Genomic DNA, 18,051 nt, shown 5'->3' with positions numbered 1-18,051 from the left:
CTATCAAGTGATATAGCATCTGGGGTCTTAAAGATTTGAAGGTAAACAAGTGGCCTTCTAGCTCAGAAGCAACAAAGCCCACATGGAAGAAGCATACCAGCCTGTGTGATCATGAGATGCCAAAGGGATCAGTTATCAGGCATCAAAGAACAAAAAATCATATCATTGTGAGCTCACCTCCCCTATATGATTGCTGAAGACAAATGGGTACATAAGCAAATGCGGTGAAGAAAGCTGATGGTGCCCGGCTATCAAAAGATAGAGCCTCTGGGGTCTTAAAGGCTTGAAGGTAAACAAGTGACCACCTAGCTCAGAAGCAACAAAGCCCACATGGAAGAATCACTCCAGCCTGTGTGATCAGGAGGTGTCGAAGGGATCAGGTATCAGGCATCAAAGAACAAAATATCATATTATTGTGAATGAGGGGGATTATGGAATGGAGACCCAAAGCCCATCTATAGGCTACTGGACATCCCTTTACGGAAGAGTCATGGGGAGGTGGCGAGCCAGTTAGGGTGCAGTGTAGAAATGATGAAACATACAACTTTCCTTTAGTTCCTAAATGTTTCCTCCTTCCCACACACCTGCCCCCGCCATCATGATCCCAATTCTACCTTACAAGTCTGGCTAGACCAGAGGATGTACACTGGTACAGATAGAAACTGGAAACACAGAAAATCCAGGATGGATGATACTTCAGGACTAGTGGTGAGAGTGGGGATACTGGGAGGGTGGAGGGGAGATAGAGTGGAAACAGGGAAACGATTACAAGGATCTACATATAATCTCCTCCCTGGGGGAATAGACAACAGAAAAGTGGTTGAAAGGAGATGTCAGACAGTGTAAGATATGACAAAGTAATTTATAAATTATCACGGGTTCATGAGGGAGGGAAGGACAAGGAGGGAGGGAGGAAATGAGGAACTGATGCCAGGGCCTTAAGGGGAGAGCAAATGTTTTTAGAATGAGGACAATGAATGTAGAAATGGCTTTACACAATTGATGTATGGATTTTGATGAGTTGTATGAGCCCCTATTACAATTATTAAAAAAAAAAAAAACTCTTTCCAGCAGATTTGCCAAATGCAATACATTGTTTGATTTCTTGACTGCTACTTCCATGGGTTGATTGTGGATTCAAGTAAAACAAAATCCTTGACAGTTCCAATATCCTCTCCATTTATCATCATGTTGCTAATTGGCCTAGTTGTGAGGATTGTTATTTTCTTTATACTGAGATGTAATCCATGTTGACGGCTGTAGTCAGATCTTCATCAGTGTTTCAGATCATCTTAGTTTTCAGCAAGCAAGGTTGTATAATGAGCATATCACAAGTTCTCAGTGAGTCTTCGTTCAAACCTGTTGCTGCAGTCGTCTTCACAGAGCCCGGCTTCTTTGATATTTGTTCATCACACAGAATAAATGTGGTGAAAAGACAGTCCTCGCACACACTTTTCCTGATTGTAGCCCATGTTTCCCTCGTTCTGTCCAAATGGCTACTACTCAGTCTAGCAACAGGTTCCACATGAGAGGAATGAAGTGCTTCAATGTTATCCGTAGTTTGTTATGATGTGATCCCTTTGCAGAGGCGATACAACACAAACCTGTTTCTGGTATTCTCTGTTTCATCCAAGAGTCACCTGACATCATTTCACTTGCTATTCAATCAATTCTTTTTTATTATTTTATTTTGTTTTGTTTATTCTATTGATTCTTTGAACCTTGTTTTTTTCCCAATCCTCTCAGTGTAGTTTGAACATCTTCCTTCAGTACCACTAATTCTCGAACATACACTCCTTAGATGGTTCAACATCGATCTATTTTTGTTGTTATAGTGATTATGTCTCTTCTATCTTCTTTTCCTGCTTCCTACATTGTTCAATATTTCCCCATTGAATCTTTCAACACTGCAATTTGAAACTTAAAATTTTTTCTTCATTTCTTTCAGATTGACAAAAACGAGCATATTCTTTACCTTTGGATTCCTAACTCAAGGTCTTTGCATATTTTATTATAATACTTTACTTTGCCTCCTCAAGCTGCCCTTTGAAATCAAGGGTTGGGCTGTTACCCACCAGCCAGCTCTGCAGGAGGAAAAGAGGGCTTTCTACTCCCATTAACAGAGTCTCAGAAACTCAAATGGGCAGGTAAAGCCTGTCCTATTGGGTCACTATGAGTCAGAATTGACCCAAGGACTGTGAGTTTGATTTTTTACTTAGTTCAGCAATTAATCTTATTCCTTTCTTCTTTTGATTCAGCTTCTATCGCAAGTATAAGTGTGTTCTGACATTCATTTTATTCTCTTCTGTCTTTATCTTTTTAATGACCTTGTAGTTTCTTTCTGTATGGTGTCCCTCCAATGTTACAATCACGCGATGCCTCGAGTCAATACCGACTCATATGACAGGATAGAACTGCCCCTTGAGTGTTTGAGACTGTAACTATTTATGAGAGTAGAAAACACCATCCTCTGGTGTTTCCAAACCATGACATTGTGGATCAAAGCCCAAGCACATAACCACTACACCACTAGAGGTCCCTAATGTAGGCGTGCCTAATTATTTCACAAAAATTGTCCTTTTTGTTAGGAGGAGTGTTTAACGTGGAATGATGCTAATGATGTTGGAATTGTTAGGTCCCATCGGGTCTGTTCTGCCCATAGCAACACTACACAATAGAACCAAACACTGCTGGTTCTGCACCATCCTCACAATTGTCCCCATGCCTGAGCTCATAACTGCAGGGCCTTCCTCTTTTTTCACTGCCACTCCACTTTACCAGACATGATGTCCTTATCCAGGCACTGGTTGCTCCTGACAACATGCCCCCGGTATGTAAGATGAAGTCACCCATCCTTGCCTCTAAAATGCACTCTGGCCATACTTCTTCCAAGATAGATCAGTCCATTTAGCAGTCCATGGGACTTTCAATATTCTTCCTTACTCAGTGTTCACCTTTCACATGCATATGAAGCAATGGAAAGTATCATGACTTGGGGTAGGTGCACCTTAGTGCTTAGTTACATTCTTGCTATTCAATAAAGAGGTCTTGTGCAGCAGATTTACCTCATTCAATGTGTCTTTTGCCTGCTGTTTCCACAAGCATTGATTGTGGAACCAAGCAAGATAAAATTCTGGACCATTTCTATCTTTTATCCATTTATCATGATGTTACCTATAAATCAAGTTGTGAGGATTTTGATCTTCTTTACACCGAATCCTAATCCATACCGAAGGCTCCAATCCTTGATCTTAATCAGCAAATGTCTCCAGTGTTCCTCGCTTTCAGCAAGCAGGGTAGTCAGGTACGTGTCACAGGTCGTTACTAAGCCTTCCTCCGATCCTGATGTTGCACCCTTCTTCATATAATGCAGGTTAGCTGGTGATTTGCTCAGCATACAGACGGAATACGTATGAAGAGAGGATTCAAGCTTGATGCACCTTTCCCAACTTTAAACCATGCAGTCTTCCCTTTCACACAACTGCCTCTTGCTCGATGGATGACCTCATAAGCACAATCAAATATCCTGGAATTCCTGTTCTCCTCAAAGCTATCCATGGTTTGTTATGCTCCACCTGATTGGATTCCTTGGCGTAGTCAATAAAACACAAATAAGCATCTTTCTGGCATTCTTTGTTTTGAACCAAGATCAATCTGACATCAGCAACAATAGTCCTTGTTCTAAGACCCTTTCTGAATCTAACCTGAACCTCTGGCAGCTCCCTGTCAGTGCTCTATTGCAGCCATTGTTGGATATCTTCAGCAAAATTGTACTTGAATGTGATAACAGTGATGTTCTATAGTTTGAGCATTTGTTGGGTCACCTTTGGAATGGGTACAAATGTGGATCTCTTCCAACCAATTGGTCAAGTAGTTGTATTCCAAATTTCCTGACATAAATGAGTAAGTGTTTTATTAGCTTGTTCAAGCATTTCAATTGGTATTCCATCAATTCTTGAAGTCTTTTTTTGACTCATGCATCCAGTGCAGCTTGAACTTCCTCCTTCAGTACTATCAATTTTTGTTCCCATGCTACCTTCTGAAATGGTTGGATGTCGACTAATTCTTCTTGGTACAGTGGCTCTATTCTTTCCATCTTCTTTGGATGCTTTCTGCATAATTCAATATTTTCGCCAGAGAATCTTTCGATTGCAACTCGAGGCTTGTATTTTTTTTTCTTGAGTTCTTTCGATTTAAGACATGTTGAGTATGTTCTTTTTGGTTTTCTGTGTCTTTTCGTATTTCATTATAATATTTTACTTTGTCTTCTTGCACTGCCCTTTGAAATTTTCTGTTCATCTCTTTGACTTCATAATCACACTCAAAACCAAACTCACTTCCATCAACTCATAGTGACCCCTGTGGTTTTCCAAGACTATACCTGTTTACAGGAGTAGAAAACTCATTCTTTTTCCAGAGGAGCTGCTGGTGGTTTTGAACTGCTTACCATGAGGATCGTCACCTAATGCTAACCACAACACTAGTGACATTTAACCAATAGCACTGCCAGGTAAACTATTCCTTTCAGATTAGCATGCAATTTAAACATTCTCAATAGCTTCCAAGCATATAGGTTTATAATTGTGGATTTTCTATCTAGATGACAAGCTTTTAGCAGAAAATTTCTGCAGGTAATCAGTATAAACAGGATAGCGATAATTCAAATAGTGACAACTACTCATATATGTGAACTATTTAAAAATGTTACATTTAACAAGGTAGCATTGTTTGTCCTATGTGAGGAGGTACCTGGAACTTCAAAGGCTTTAGTATGGCATATCATTTTTTGTAACTTTGTACTTCTTTTAAGAAGTTCCAGCAGCACTGAATGCATGAGTCAAAAACAAGACTCTGGAAATGGATGGAATAACAATTGAAATGTTTGAACAAGCTAATAAAACACTTATTCGTCTGTGCCAGAAATTTGGAATACAACTACTTGGCCAACGTATAACATTGTTTTATTTAAATTGCTTAAAGCAAATATGACGAAATGTCAACAATTCACTCTGCATAGTAAGATTAGGGTGTTATATTCTTTGTAACTTTGTACATCTTTTAAATTTCTCAAAATCCATTGTGAGTATATGCCTCATATTAATAGTTATATTCTGCTAGCAACTAAAATAATGAACAAATGTAATCCTACTAAGGTTTTGAAAATTATTTTTTAATAAATTTTATATATGGCTGCATTGCTTTCCAGAGAAAAATCAGCTTGCTGTGTTTGTCATGTGAGAAATACTAACTTTATTCTTCATACTGCCTCTTTTTATCTAAGCTAGTCCACAGTTTTATTTAAGCAAAGGTTCTAAGACGTAGAGTTTTAGTTCACATGTCATACGTTCGGGCAATAGGGGTAAGATATTTGTCTCAAACGCAAACGCAAAATTCAGGAAGCAGCACAGTGTTTTGATAACACTTTTGAAATAGATGTACAATGAAATTACAGGAAAATTCCAAAATGTACAAAATAAATGTATTTTAATGCTTCAAACTTTTGTGTACATTTAATACAAATAATTTAATAATCTTGTGCAAATCAACATGTTGAATTTTTAAATTGTTTACATGAATGAGAATTTGGATCTCTAAAATATAATTGTTTACATGATGTTCACTTTTAAAATTTTAAAAATTGCTTTTGTTTTTGGAGATGACAAGGTCAAGACAGAGCGAGAATTGCCTCCATTTATGTATGGAAGAGATTTTAAATGCCAGAATTTCCACTACAGAGAGAATCAGTATTTCCATGTCCACGGAGGGATTGAATTTGACATCAGCACACCCTCAATTGATGAAGCTTTGGAAGAGTTTCAGGTTTCAACGCTAGTCATTAACTATATTTGTAATTTCGCAAGTCTTGTTCTATTAGAATCTCTGTTGGTGTAGGCACTAGGCAGCCCTCCAAATAATTATCCCTAGAACTCAAAAGTATATTTGTTTATTATTATTTAACAATGTTAGTGTAACTATATATTAGGTATTGTGTTTGATACCAGAGTTAAAATAGCAAGATAAGTCAAGTCACCATCCTCACAGAATTTACAGACTTCATATGTGCCCAAGACTAATTCATCGTGGTGCAGAATTCCCTGATCACTCACTACCTAAGTTCTTCTATTTACCTCATAGAATGCTAGAGCCTGGGAACAGTAGTCTTCATTTGAAATTTGGTATCAACATTAGATACTGCTATTGTCATTGCTTTTCTACCCTCTCTATATTATATATCTTTCTTTAATTTTTTTCTCTTTCCAGAAGTAAGAATTACTTGCTTGCAGATACTATATCAAGGTCTTGTGGAATACTATATTAAAATATTGTCATTTGCATGTATAAAGTTTCACCTAAAGGAAGTTTTAGTATTGTAAGTTTGCTTAAAGATGATCTTTGTAACATAACTCATATTTTAGAGTAATTTAGAAAAAATACAGGATTGTGCTGCTAATACTTTTGCAGAAGACTCAGGATACAAAGAACATTACTCAATACCAGTCATAGAGTTTAGTGGAAAAAGGTAAGAAACTTTCAGTATTTATTCATAGTTTTTACAATTTATTGAAAATTAGGGACTGCGTAGCAGAGAAAAAGGATAATGTCAATATACAAAGGCTAATTTAAAATCTGAGGATGGAGATACTAGAACAATAATCACCATAAATTATAAACTAACTAAAGATTAAATGTTATGCTTATTACTTCATATACTTTGATACGTCCTATGTAATAATCCTTAGCAATTCTTAATGCTTTTTATAATTAACATAGCAGTTAAATAGGGTAGAGTTGGGAACTAAATCTTATGCATCAACTGAAAAACAAGATTCAGAATGTATTATTTGTTTCTATTTTTAAAAATCTGACTTAAAACCACTTCTTCAATCAGTTCTTGTTATATCTTTATCCTTTGGAGCAGAAATATGTTTCCTAGTATTAAGAGAATATTGTGTATGTTACATTCTTGGCTTCTCATATCCTGGACACTGTAACTTGAAAATATGGGCTCAGTAGTTCCTTAGGTTGTACATAGAGGTTTGAGATGTAAATGTATCGTGGCAGTTACATAATCTCCTGTCAACTCATGAAGGGGTGGAGTCTAGCCTGTCAATCAGGTCACAGTTTGATGACCTCATTTGGAGGTACCACAGAAATAAATAGCTCACTGGAGGCAAGATCCACTTTGTCTGCTTGGCATTCTTGATGACAAGACACATGGAGCTATGCTAGACCCCTGGAACTGGAAGAGCCACATGGAGACCCATGCCAGCACTGATATGCTTATACCACCACTGAATCCACAAGACTTTCCACCCACTGGCCTGTGAGCTTCCTGCATTTGGCATCATTGTATGTGTTTTGTGAGTCTGAAGAAGAATTTATAGATTGGTATCAGACATATGGGCAAATATTGGACTTATGGACTTGATCTGGACTGGGCTGTTTTCTTAATATACAATTACTCTGTGATATAAAGGTCTTATTACACACATGTGAGTGTCTCTAGATTTGTTTCTCTAGTCTACCTGGACTAACACATTATGGTACTGGGAGTCGGATACTAAAGAAACAAATCATGAAGATGTAGAGTGGATGCTTTTTTGACCCCTGTCTCATGGTACTTTTTATTCTTTGGCTAGCCAGAGGCCAGACATGTCCATGCAGTTTACTGGGTGGCTTTCTGGAAAGACTGTGGGAAGTTAAACTTTTGATCATTTTCTTTGGTTGCTGTTTTTAGTTAATCCTGTTTGAAATGACAAAAATGGATGTTGTTAATAGATATTTAGAGCTCAGGGATAGAGACCAAGATGCTTAGTGAAAATGGCTGACAGAATGCCTGGACCTGGCTTGATTCAGTCAGAGGCCGAAGCCATACTTCATATTAATGGAATAGTTTAAATAAGGATTAAGATAAAATAGATAAGGATAGAATTTTTTTGTTTTAAGAATTGAGTTTAGGATCTGGCTGTACTTGGTTTATATTGTTTTCTTCTGCCTATTGTTATTGATATAATGATTGATAGAAATAATTATTGGGAAGTAAAAATAGAGAGCTTGTAAGCCCACTTGCCTTAAGACATTTAAATTGGCATTTAAATGGGTTAGGACATGCCTGCAAAGAAGGCTCTGTAGAGAAAAGCCCTACCCAGTGTCTTTTTTTTTCTCAATCATTTTACTGGGGGCTCATACAACTCTTATCACAATCCATAATACATCCATTGTGTCAAGCACATTTGTACATTTGTTGCCATCATCATTCTCAAAATATTTGCTTTCTACTTGAACCCTTGGTATCAGCGCCTCATTTTCCTTCTCCCTTCCCTTTCCCCCTCCCTCATGAACCTTTGATAATTTATAAATTATTATTATTTTGTCATATCTTACGCTTTCCAACGTCTCCCTTCACCGCTTTTCTGTTGTCCATCCCCCAGGGAGGAAGTTATATATAGATCATTTTAATTGGTTCCCCCTTTCTACCCCACCTTCCCCTTCCCCTCCTGCTATTGCCATTCTCACCACTGGTCCTGAAGGGATCATCTGTCCTGGATTCCCTGTGTTTCCAGTTCCTATCTGAACCATGTACATCCTCGGGTCTAACTGAATTTTTAAGGTATAATAGTCCACCCAGTGTCTTGGTACTGGGTGAAGAGACTTGTCTAGGGGGCTGTTGACAGATCGAAGGGGCAAAAAGGAAACCTTTGGATTTTTAAATTTTGAACTCATAGTTTGTGTCAGAAGCTGGAAAATATCTTCAAGCCATGAAGAAACTCCTCTTTAGGACTAAACATTTAAGGGAGTCTGTGGGCAGGCTGAAATGCTTGCTAGGTGACCACCTGGATCCACTTGTTGAGTGGAAATGAGAGAAACAGCAACAAAGAGACGGGTTGAGTCTGGCCACTGACACCTGTGGACCTGGTTCACAGGGAACAGAGGAGAAGACGAGAGCGGGTTGACTGGTCTGAAGTTCACGACTAGCACAAAGGGGCTAGGGTTGTTGAGAATTTGTGATGGGGTCATGGTCTAAAGGCAAGGCAGCCAATGGGAACCCTGGTGAGTCTAAGTGAGGAAGCCCACATTGAGTTGACCAGAGCCCAGAGATTTTTTGAGCCTGTGAACTGGTGCATACTGCTGCTTACTGTCCTGATTTGACTTTGCTTATGGATGCACATTGTCATGTCACTGGAAGTGATCTAGTTACATTATTGCAATGGCATGTGATAGTGGAATTATTTCTCTAGCTTTTGACTAATGCATAGCATTTGGCTGTTGGCGTCATTGAATGGAAAGTATACAAGTCTAAATCTGTAGCAGATTAACCTAACGTCTTTTGATTTTGGACCGCTGCTTCCACAAGCATTGAGTGTAGATCAATGAGAAAATCCTGGACAATGTCAACCTTTTCTTCATTTATCATGATGTGACCTATTGGTCCAGTTGTGAGGACTTTGGTCTTCCTTACATGGAGTTGTAATAGAGTAAGAGTAAAATCCACAAGCAGAGTAACACTCAGTGTTTTACTATTTTAACTCATTTAACAATAGAGAAACTTTAGTTCTCTATATAATCTATACCACTTAAATATTCATCAGAGTTCCAGCGGTGTCATGGGACTCGGCTACTGTGAGTCCTCTGCATGTTCCTTCCTCCCAGCCCTGTGTCCCTGTGATCACCAGTCACTGGGCTCCCTGGTCCCAGGAATTCTGATGCAGGCAACACAACTTGAGTGCCATTGCTTTCTGTTCCTTCATATTTATTCACTTATAAAATTAGAGTCTGTTCCACTTTACCTCCAAACATGCCAAGACATTTAAAGCCTACACTAATTTTGGGCTTAGGTTGGAACCTCTCACAATATGATAATAATAACAGTAATAATAGTAAATGCCACAATCTGAAATCAGTGATTTGGCAGTCCATGTAGTTGAAGAACTTCAAGATGACAATTACTGGGAACTAATAGGCCAAATCATACAGGTATTAAAATGCCCTATTTGGGGGGGAATATTCCAGCATCAGGAATGGGTTACAGAGATTGGGAGGCAAGTCAGAAATCAGTTTCATATGACAGTAGCATGTAATGGAAATGTGATGCTAACTGCTATCCACTATAATCCCTAACCTGGAGAAGATTCCCATACAGAAAAATATAGAGGTGTTGGGGGAAAGGCCAGCCCACCACAACTGATCAACAGGTTCAGTAAGCACAATTGTACGGTTAAGATACATAAAGATTATAATAAAGTCATAGAGCATGAGAGAAACAGGAGAGAGAGTAAAATAAAGAAGTCAGACATATTTTATGGTAGCATGCTCACCTCCTGGATGGCCATGATCTTACCAGTCAGGTCCACACACAGCGTGGGCCGAGAAGGCCGGAGGTGAGGCGGGGAGTGGGGGAGGAGACTTCCAGCCGGCCCAACTTTATTGCTGACCAAGGCTTATATCTACTTAGGGGGCATGATTACAGGTAACCACACATGTCACAGGAAGTGGCTGTACAATAGGGGGATATACAATGGGCATAGGCATAACAGGAAGGGAATGAACTAGGGCTGTACACATGATAGGAAGGGGAGGATCTAGAGGCATACATGTGACAAGATGGGCAGACCCTAGATTCATGATGGCAGCCTAACCTTGGCCACCCTTGAGTGGGCTTGACCTCTCTGGAGTCTCCTACAAGGAAACAGTCAACTGCTATCCTTATCTGAAGGGAGTGGGTCCCACTTGTTGTGGGATAAACAATGATAACTGCTTGCTCTGAATGGCTGATGACCTACTTCTATTGACCTCCAAGGGTATAATCATTTGCCACATGTAGCAAGTAGCTAAGTTTGGCATATATTTAGGGGAGACAACTAGGGAGAAATCTTTCTGTTTCCTACATGGAGTTATTTTAAAGTGAGACTCCCCACAGTTGCTGTGAATGACCACATTGCAGATTCTGAAGAAGCGCAATGATGTGTGTCTGGGTTCTCTGCTGAAATATACAGCACTTGCCACTTAACGTTGACCTTCCAATAATCATTCCTGACATCACTCAGTAATCATGCATACACTTGGCCTCCAGAATTCAACTCTGGGAGTCACAAAATTCTTTTGTCAGAGACTCTCCAGGTTCAGAAACCTTCCCAACCTGATTTCTGGGTAAGAATGGTGGGTTCTGGATGCTGGATTTGTATTAGATGACTAGAGTGGGTTTCTAGAAGAAAGGTCTCTTATTGCTTGTATTTACCACTTTGTTTCTTTGCATGAAAGAAATGATCTAAGATGGTCATCACAGAGTATCATGTTCCCTCCGTAGCCCAAAGGTAGCCCGTAGTTCCTGTTCTCATAGTAATTTACCACAACCAAGCCCGAAGCTGTTCATGAAAAGGCAGAGGTGACTGGCACTGGGACTCTCTTAAAGTTGTATAATACAGAGATGGAAAGGACAGGATTGGTGTGTTCTACCATGCCTACACCCATGGAGGCAGGCTTGTGAGATTTGGGATACATGCTTGGGGTAACAAGTCCTTTCAGTGTGTGTAGTTGGGTGTGGGCTAGGTAGAGAGCTGCATAAGGCTGTAGAGTCAATCACCACTGTGCTTGGAAGGTCATAGAAAGCCATTTATTTAGCTAGGAGTCTGTCAAGCCTGTTCCTCAATTACTATTGAAGGACAGTAGGCTAAGCAAATCCCTGTTTTCAAATTTGCCAGTTTTTTTTTTAACATTTTATTAGGGACTCATACAACTCTTATCACAATCCATACATATACATACATCAATTGTATAAAGCACATCTATACATTCTTTGCCCTAATCATTTTCAAAGCATTTGCTCTCCACTTAAGCCCTTTGCATCAAGTCCTCTTTTTTTCCCCTCCCTCCCTGCTCCCCCCTCCCTCATGAGCCCTTGATAATTTATAAATTATTATTTTGTCATATCTTGCCCTATCGGCAAATTTGCTAGTTTTAATGGAAGTTATATACAAGTTATTTTACTCTTTTCATAATCTCAGGTGATTCTTCCTGATATTTGCCCTTTTCTTTCCTACTGGGCTAGATTGGCTCTCAGTTCAAGGATCTGTTAGCTGACTGTCCACTTTTAGCCTAGTGATAACCACATAGCTGGGGTGAATGCCCCCGTGGATAGCTGTGCCGTTGGCTTTATTCAATGTGGACGGCATATTTCTTCCCGTGAACCTGGACCACTTTGCCCATTGCTGACCTTTGTAGTGTCCCAACACCACCTGAACTCCATCATTCTCGCAGATGGGTGTGGACTGAATGAACACTGTATTTTTGTATCAGTTCCTACAAAAGTGGGGAAGACACAATCATCCTGGGAACGTGGGAAGGTGCATTGAAATGCCTTTTCTGGGTTTTGCTCGCATCTGAAGTCATAAAGGATTGAACTTCGTTTTGGCTGCTGCTCCTTCAATGATGGCCCCCAAAGGGAAAAGGGCAAATTCCTGTTGGTATAAGTGCTATCCCCACAAGTCATGACCCCTGGGCAAAGTGTTGGACTGCACTGGGGCTAGGTAGAGATGATGACAGCCTTTAGTTTTCCTTCTGAAGGGAGAAAAATTTAGGTAGGACGAGTGACCCCCACTAGGGTGGACTGATCTTTAAACATGCCTCCATCCATGCACTGCAGTCTACTGTACTCAGAAAGATATTGCCTTCACTAACCTATTGGGCAGAACGATTTTCCCTGGAACTTCCTGCAGGGAGTTCTTTTGGCATAAGGTCCCTGGTCCACTTCCCTAAAAATGTATACAATGGAACAAATTTCTTAGCACCTTTCCGAGGTTTGATAGTCCCTGAAGATGATAAGGCATAAGAGGAAGGTTTTCCTTGTCAAGAATATTGTTTTTGTAGTAATAAACAGTTCCAGTATAACAAAATCCAGGTGACCTCATGAGATCTCCCATTGGCAGAAGGAGCATCAGCCCCTTAAGTGCTCCCTGCTGAAATCCTGGAATGGAGAAAGAAACTAGATAATAGGGGAAAAGGTCACCATTTTCCTCTCCTGATGAGAAGTGATATCAAGACGTAATCTGATATTTTGTCACTGTTTCATTTCAGTGATAAGGGCGTAGAGCCATGGCAAGCCCCACTTATGTCCAGAGACTTGGGTTGGACAGTGGTGGGGTATTTCTTTGTGGGCTTACTGCTGCAGGGAGGAAGACCCAAGGAGCCTTCACCCAAAGCAGTATCCGTGGACTTTTCCAGGCTAGACGCAAGCTAAAGTCTTGAAAAAGAAAATATAGACTAGATTAAAAGAGTCAATACTCATGTGATTTCATAAGAGGATGAAGTAAGTCTATGAAAGTAAATGGTTGGAGTGGAAATCTAGATTTTTTTCAGGAAGATTTGGGGCATCCAGGGATTTCTTTCAGCAGGACCTCTGCTCACTGGCGCCAAAAAATAGAGCCTATTCAAAGAGCGAATATAGTGATAAGTATAATATAAAGGCTAGATAAGTAATAATTAGCAACCATGTAATTAAATACATGTAATAGAGTACAAGTTTAAACTACATTTTTGTATTTAGCTGTTATAGAACATAAAGTTTTGCCATCATCGAATACCTGTAAAAATGTTTGATGAAATGGGGAAAAAAGTAATAAATTACTTAAAAGTTATAAAATTTAATCTTTTAAAAATCTCTACAGCTACTATGTGATCTGTTTTGAACTCGAAGTGTTCTATCAGCAACTATATAAGACACAGTGGTGGGGAGCCATAAACGAAATAGTGAACCTTCTGAGACCAAAGAGACTTCCATTGACAGATGCTCAATTACATGACCAATTTAAGAAAAAATTTGGCTTCAAAAAAGCTATGAAATGCAAGGTATTTTAGTAATTACCATATAATTTAGATTAAGAAAAAATGTTTTATATGTGTGTGAGTGAATGGGGGAACTTCACAATTCATAGAAAAGTCCTGCAAGATTGTGATGATCTACAAGTAGATGCATGGATATATATGGATACCAAATGTATTTGAGAAGGAGAGGGGGAGTATATCCACAAATAGATATTTGTTTGACAGAGGATATTTGTACATGTGTATTTAACTTTCCCCCAAATATAGCTATGACTGGGCATACAGGGGGGAAAGTTATGAAAGCTTATTAAACAGAACCAAACACCTTGAGTCCTTGGGCCTGTGTACCAGGACTGTGGTCTCATTGAGCACCAAGGTCAATTGGCATAACACAGTCCCCAAAGACAATGTCATAATACATCATATATTGCTGAGTAGTGATGTTGGTCTTAAAGCTTCAAGAGCAGTCATTTAAGGTGCATCTAATGGTTTCTCCCTTTCCAGAGGAAAGAACAACAATGAAAAGTGAACACACACAGAACAATTAGTCCAATAGACTACTGGGCCATGTAAACACCACTCTACAAAATTCTGAGATCAGAACGAGATGGTGCCCAACTACCGCTACTAACTTTTCTGAAAGAGACCTCCTTAGAGACTCTGCATAAACGGAGAGAAATTTTTAGAACAAAATCGTATGAAAAACCAGGCTGACTATTAAGAGAGAGGCAGGCAGAATCTTTGAGACTATGGTCCTTAGGAACCTTTCCAGTCTGGACCTGAACTCACCCTGGGGCCCAAGTTTTAAATAACAACAGACAGGTCATTAGGGAGGTAGACACACTTAGAATGATCACCTTTCGAGATCAAAAGGGCACCATTTACTCCTGGATGAAGTTCAGAAGGGTTGGGAAAGAAAAGAATGGAAAGAGAAAACAGAGGAAATGGGATAAGCAATGTTACATGGTGAGGACAGCGATCAATTATGCGAAACAAAATATAAATTGTTGAATGGAAGAATAAATTACAATAAAATACTTTTTTCTTTAAATTTATAGAAAAATGGAATTGAGAGAAAGTGGAATTTTTGCATGAATTTATATATATAAATACCCAAAGCAAAACTCACTGCCATGGAGTTGATTTTGACTCACAGTGACCTGACAGGACAGAATTCCCCATACTATAAATCTTTAAGGGAGCAGACAGCCTCGTCTTTCTCCTGTGGAGTGGTTGGTGGGTGTGAACCACTGACTTTGTGATTAGCAGCTCGATGCATAACCTACTATGCCAACAGGAATATATGTATGCATCCAGGTAGATTGTGAACCATAATGTTGGCACTTAGAACCCACCAGCTAGTGCTCAGGCGTATAATGAGCTATCTGCCCCTGTAAAAATTTATAACTGGGGAAACTGAGTCACTATGAGTTGGAATTAATGTGGTAAGAGTAGGTATAGATAATCAACCTTTTCTCATTTTAAAAATAAACAAGTAAATAGCCTTTAATAGAATCAAAAGTATAAAATGTGGAGTTATAAATTTCTGGAGGGATATAAAACAACCATTTAATGAACTAGACTATTTTAATCCTAATAATGGCTGATATTACTTTCTTATATGCCAGATACTATTACAAAGCCATTCAATAGCTCATAAGATAAAGTATAGTACTTGTAATGTTATCACTCTTCCTATTTCACACCTGAGAAATGAGTTTGGCCCAGAGTCAAGGATCTGACCCAGATCACACAGCTGGTAAAAGGCAAAACCAGACTTCAGTTCAGGCCCTTCAACCTGAGAGCAAACCTAACACCTGAATCGATCGCTGTGTGTACATCAAAGCTTTGACTTAGTGCCTCTGGAACGGAGAAATGAATGTGCCCTTGGCAATTTCAAATATTTTTTCTGGGGTATATTTACTATTTATTTGTTTTAATAGCTTTATAGGTTAAAAACATTAAAACCTATTTGTTTAATTTTAAAACATGAAGTATATCAAACTGAAGATACACCTCACCATTTTGAGACCTAGAGCAGAAGAACCAATATAGTTCAACAACTAGATGTTTCGAATTTCTAGACTGGGAATCATTGAGCTCTTGCGGAAAGCATTTCAGAGATACTTGTTTTTAACACAATATCCTATTGTAAAACATCTCCAAAGAATGTTCCCTTTTTTCTTCTAAAACACACGCACACACACACACACACGCACACGCACACACGCACACACACACGCACACACACACACTCACACGCACACGCACACACACGCACACACAGGAAGAAAAGAGGAAGGAAAAGAAAAACCTTTCAAAAATACCTTTTAAAGTTGTTGATATTGCTTTATATAGATCTAACAACTTTAATCATTAGCAAGTGAGGCATCTACATGTGGATTTTGTGAAATTCTTTGGTAATTGCGTTTCAATTAGTAGACGCCTCTATTTTTCATTATGCCAAAATTCAGGTGTATTATTTGTCAAGAACCTAATTCTGACTTTTCAATCAATTCTAGAGTATCCCGTTTGGTATGAAGTCTGCTGTGGAAAGGGGACTGTGCGCTGTGTTCCACACATTTAGCCGTAAAACCTCAAGTTCCACGATCAATGTTTCAGATGAAGGCGGCTATGCTATTTTCCATCATGCTGCTCTCCACAACAGAGTGGCTATTATATGCCAACTGTGCAATGCTAATTTTAATGTCAACCAGAGACGCTTTATTATGTTCAGCCAAGGTACTAGCTAGGGTTTAAAACCTGAAACTGTGTTAGCTTATCTTTACTCCAGCATTAAGAGCGGATGTTGATGCTAGAACAAGGTTCCACTTGGTTATGGGTTGTCTAGTGAGTGGAATTGTTCCTAGCAAGGAGTTTAAGATCTGTGGCAGCGCACATGTGTCGAGTCCAGTCAGGAAATGTATTTTATAGCATCCTCTTTCTGTTAGCCAAGGTGTCTCCGCTCGTCCCCAGTTTCTGGCAATCCCTGGGAATAAAGCTTTGGCTTGTCAGGTGGCGTTCTTGACAGGATTGGCTGGACAGAGGAGTAAGAGGGGAAGAGGAATAGCAATATGAAATAGGAGTTTTTAAAATAATAGATTCCATGATAAAATTCACATATGAAAAAGCTCTCCCTTTTAAAGTGTACAGTGTAAAATGATTTTTTAAAATATACACAAGGTTGTGCAACAATCATAACTATTTAATTCCAGAATATTTTCATCTTTCCCCCCAAAAACCATTGACCTATTAGCAGTCGCTCCCCATTCTTTCCTCCCCACAAGTCCTGGCAACCAATCCCCGGTGTGTTTCTCTGAATTGGCCTGTTCTGGATATTGCATAGAAGTGGAACCATGTATTTGTTCTTCGGTATCTGGCTTGTTTTCTTAGCCTAATGTTTTCATGGTTCAACCATATTGTAGTTATATCAATACATAAACAACTGATTTTCACACACTAGCAATGAATAATTTTCAATAACAAAAGTTGTACACTGAAAACTGCAAAGAATTGTTGAAAGAAAATATAGAAGACCTTCACTAATGAAACATCAATATTGTTAAGATGGCACCAAATTGATCGATAGGTTCAATCCCATCCCTATCCATATCAATAACTCTATTGGAAATGTCTATGTATTATCACTTACCAACATGACATTGTTCTGTCTGTGAGTTCTGACTAGTAGTGGAGAAGCCCTACTCTGACTGTCATGCCGAGACAGTTTAACCAAAAGTAACAATCACTACTGCTTGATGTAAGCCTACCAGCTGTATCTAAACAGTCATTTTGTCCTTATTTGCAAGTGTTTATTGTGAATAATTTAGAAAATTATTATATGTTAATCATAATTCCATGTGTATTCCTTTTAAAAAACAGAGTCATCTAAAATGGATGTGAAAAAAGAAAGAAATGGTAAGCTATAAGTAAAATATTTCATAGATTAAAAAAGACATTGCTTATCATAGGTAATCTACAAAATGATCGGGATCACAGTAGGGATACTTCGTATATATTTTGAAGTGTAACATTTTTCTACTCATGGTTCTTTATTGATATTCATCTTAAGTTGTATGTGTGGTGGGGTTGTTCTTTGCCTTTTCATTTAACATTTTAATTTAAAATTTGAAGATGTGAAGATATAGATCAAGAACTCAGAGACGAAATCAAGTCTATCGATATGATCTTAGGAGTGGTAAATGAAGTCAATAATAATAAGAAGAAGAAAAG

The 18,051-nt window shown here is 38.8% G+C and overlaps 1 protein-coding gene across 1 annotated transcript in view; it reads left to right on the top strand.

The window, feature by feature from the left end:
* ANKAR (ankyrin and armadillo repeat containing) overlaps positions 1 to 18,051 on the top strand; it is a 70,766-nt gene that overhangs the window by 7,688 nt on the left and 45,027 nt on the right. The window contains exons 3-6 of the mRNA XM_075529759.1: positions 5,657 to 5,820; positions 6,417 to 6,520; positions 13,662 to 13,842; positions 16,341 to 16,560. Of these exons, the coding sequence (XP_075385874.1) occupies positions 5,657 to 5,820; positions 6,417 to 6,520; positions 13,662 to 13,842; positions 16,341 to 16,560 (669 nt within the window). The remainder of the gene's footprint in view (positions 1 to 5,656; positions 5,821 to 6,416; positions 6,521 to 13,661; positions 13,843 to 16,340; positions 16,561 to 18,051) is intronic.

The sequence above is a fragment of the Tenrec ecaudatus genome, chromosome 13, assembly GCF_050624435.1.
Source record: "Tenrec ecaudatus isolate mTenEca1 chromosome 13, mTenEca1.hap1, whole genome shotgun sequence".
Classification (NCBI taxonomy): Eukaryota; Metazoa; Chordata; class Mammalia; order Afrosoricida; family Tenrecidae; genus Tenrec; species Tenrec ecaudatus.
The sequence above is the reverse complement of the archived record's forward strand: the minus strand, read 5'-3'. Positions and strand labels throughout refer to the sequence as shown.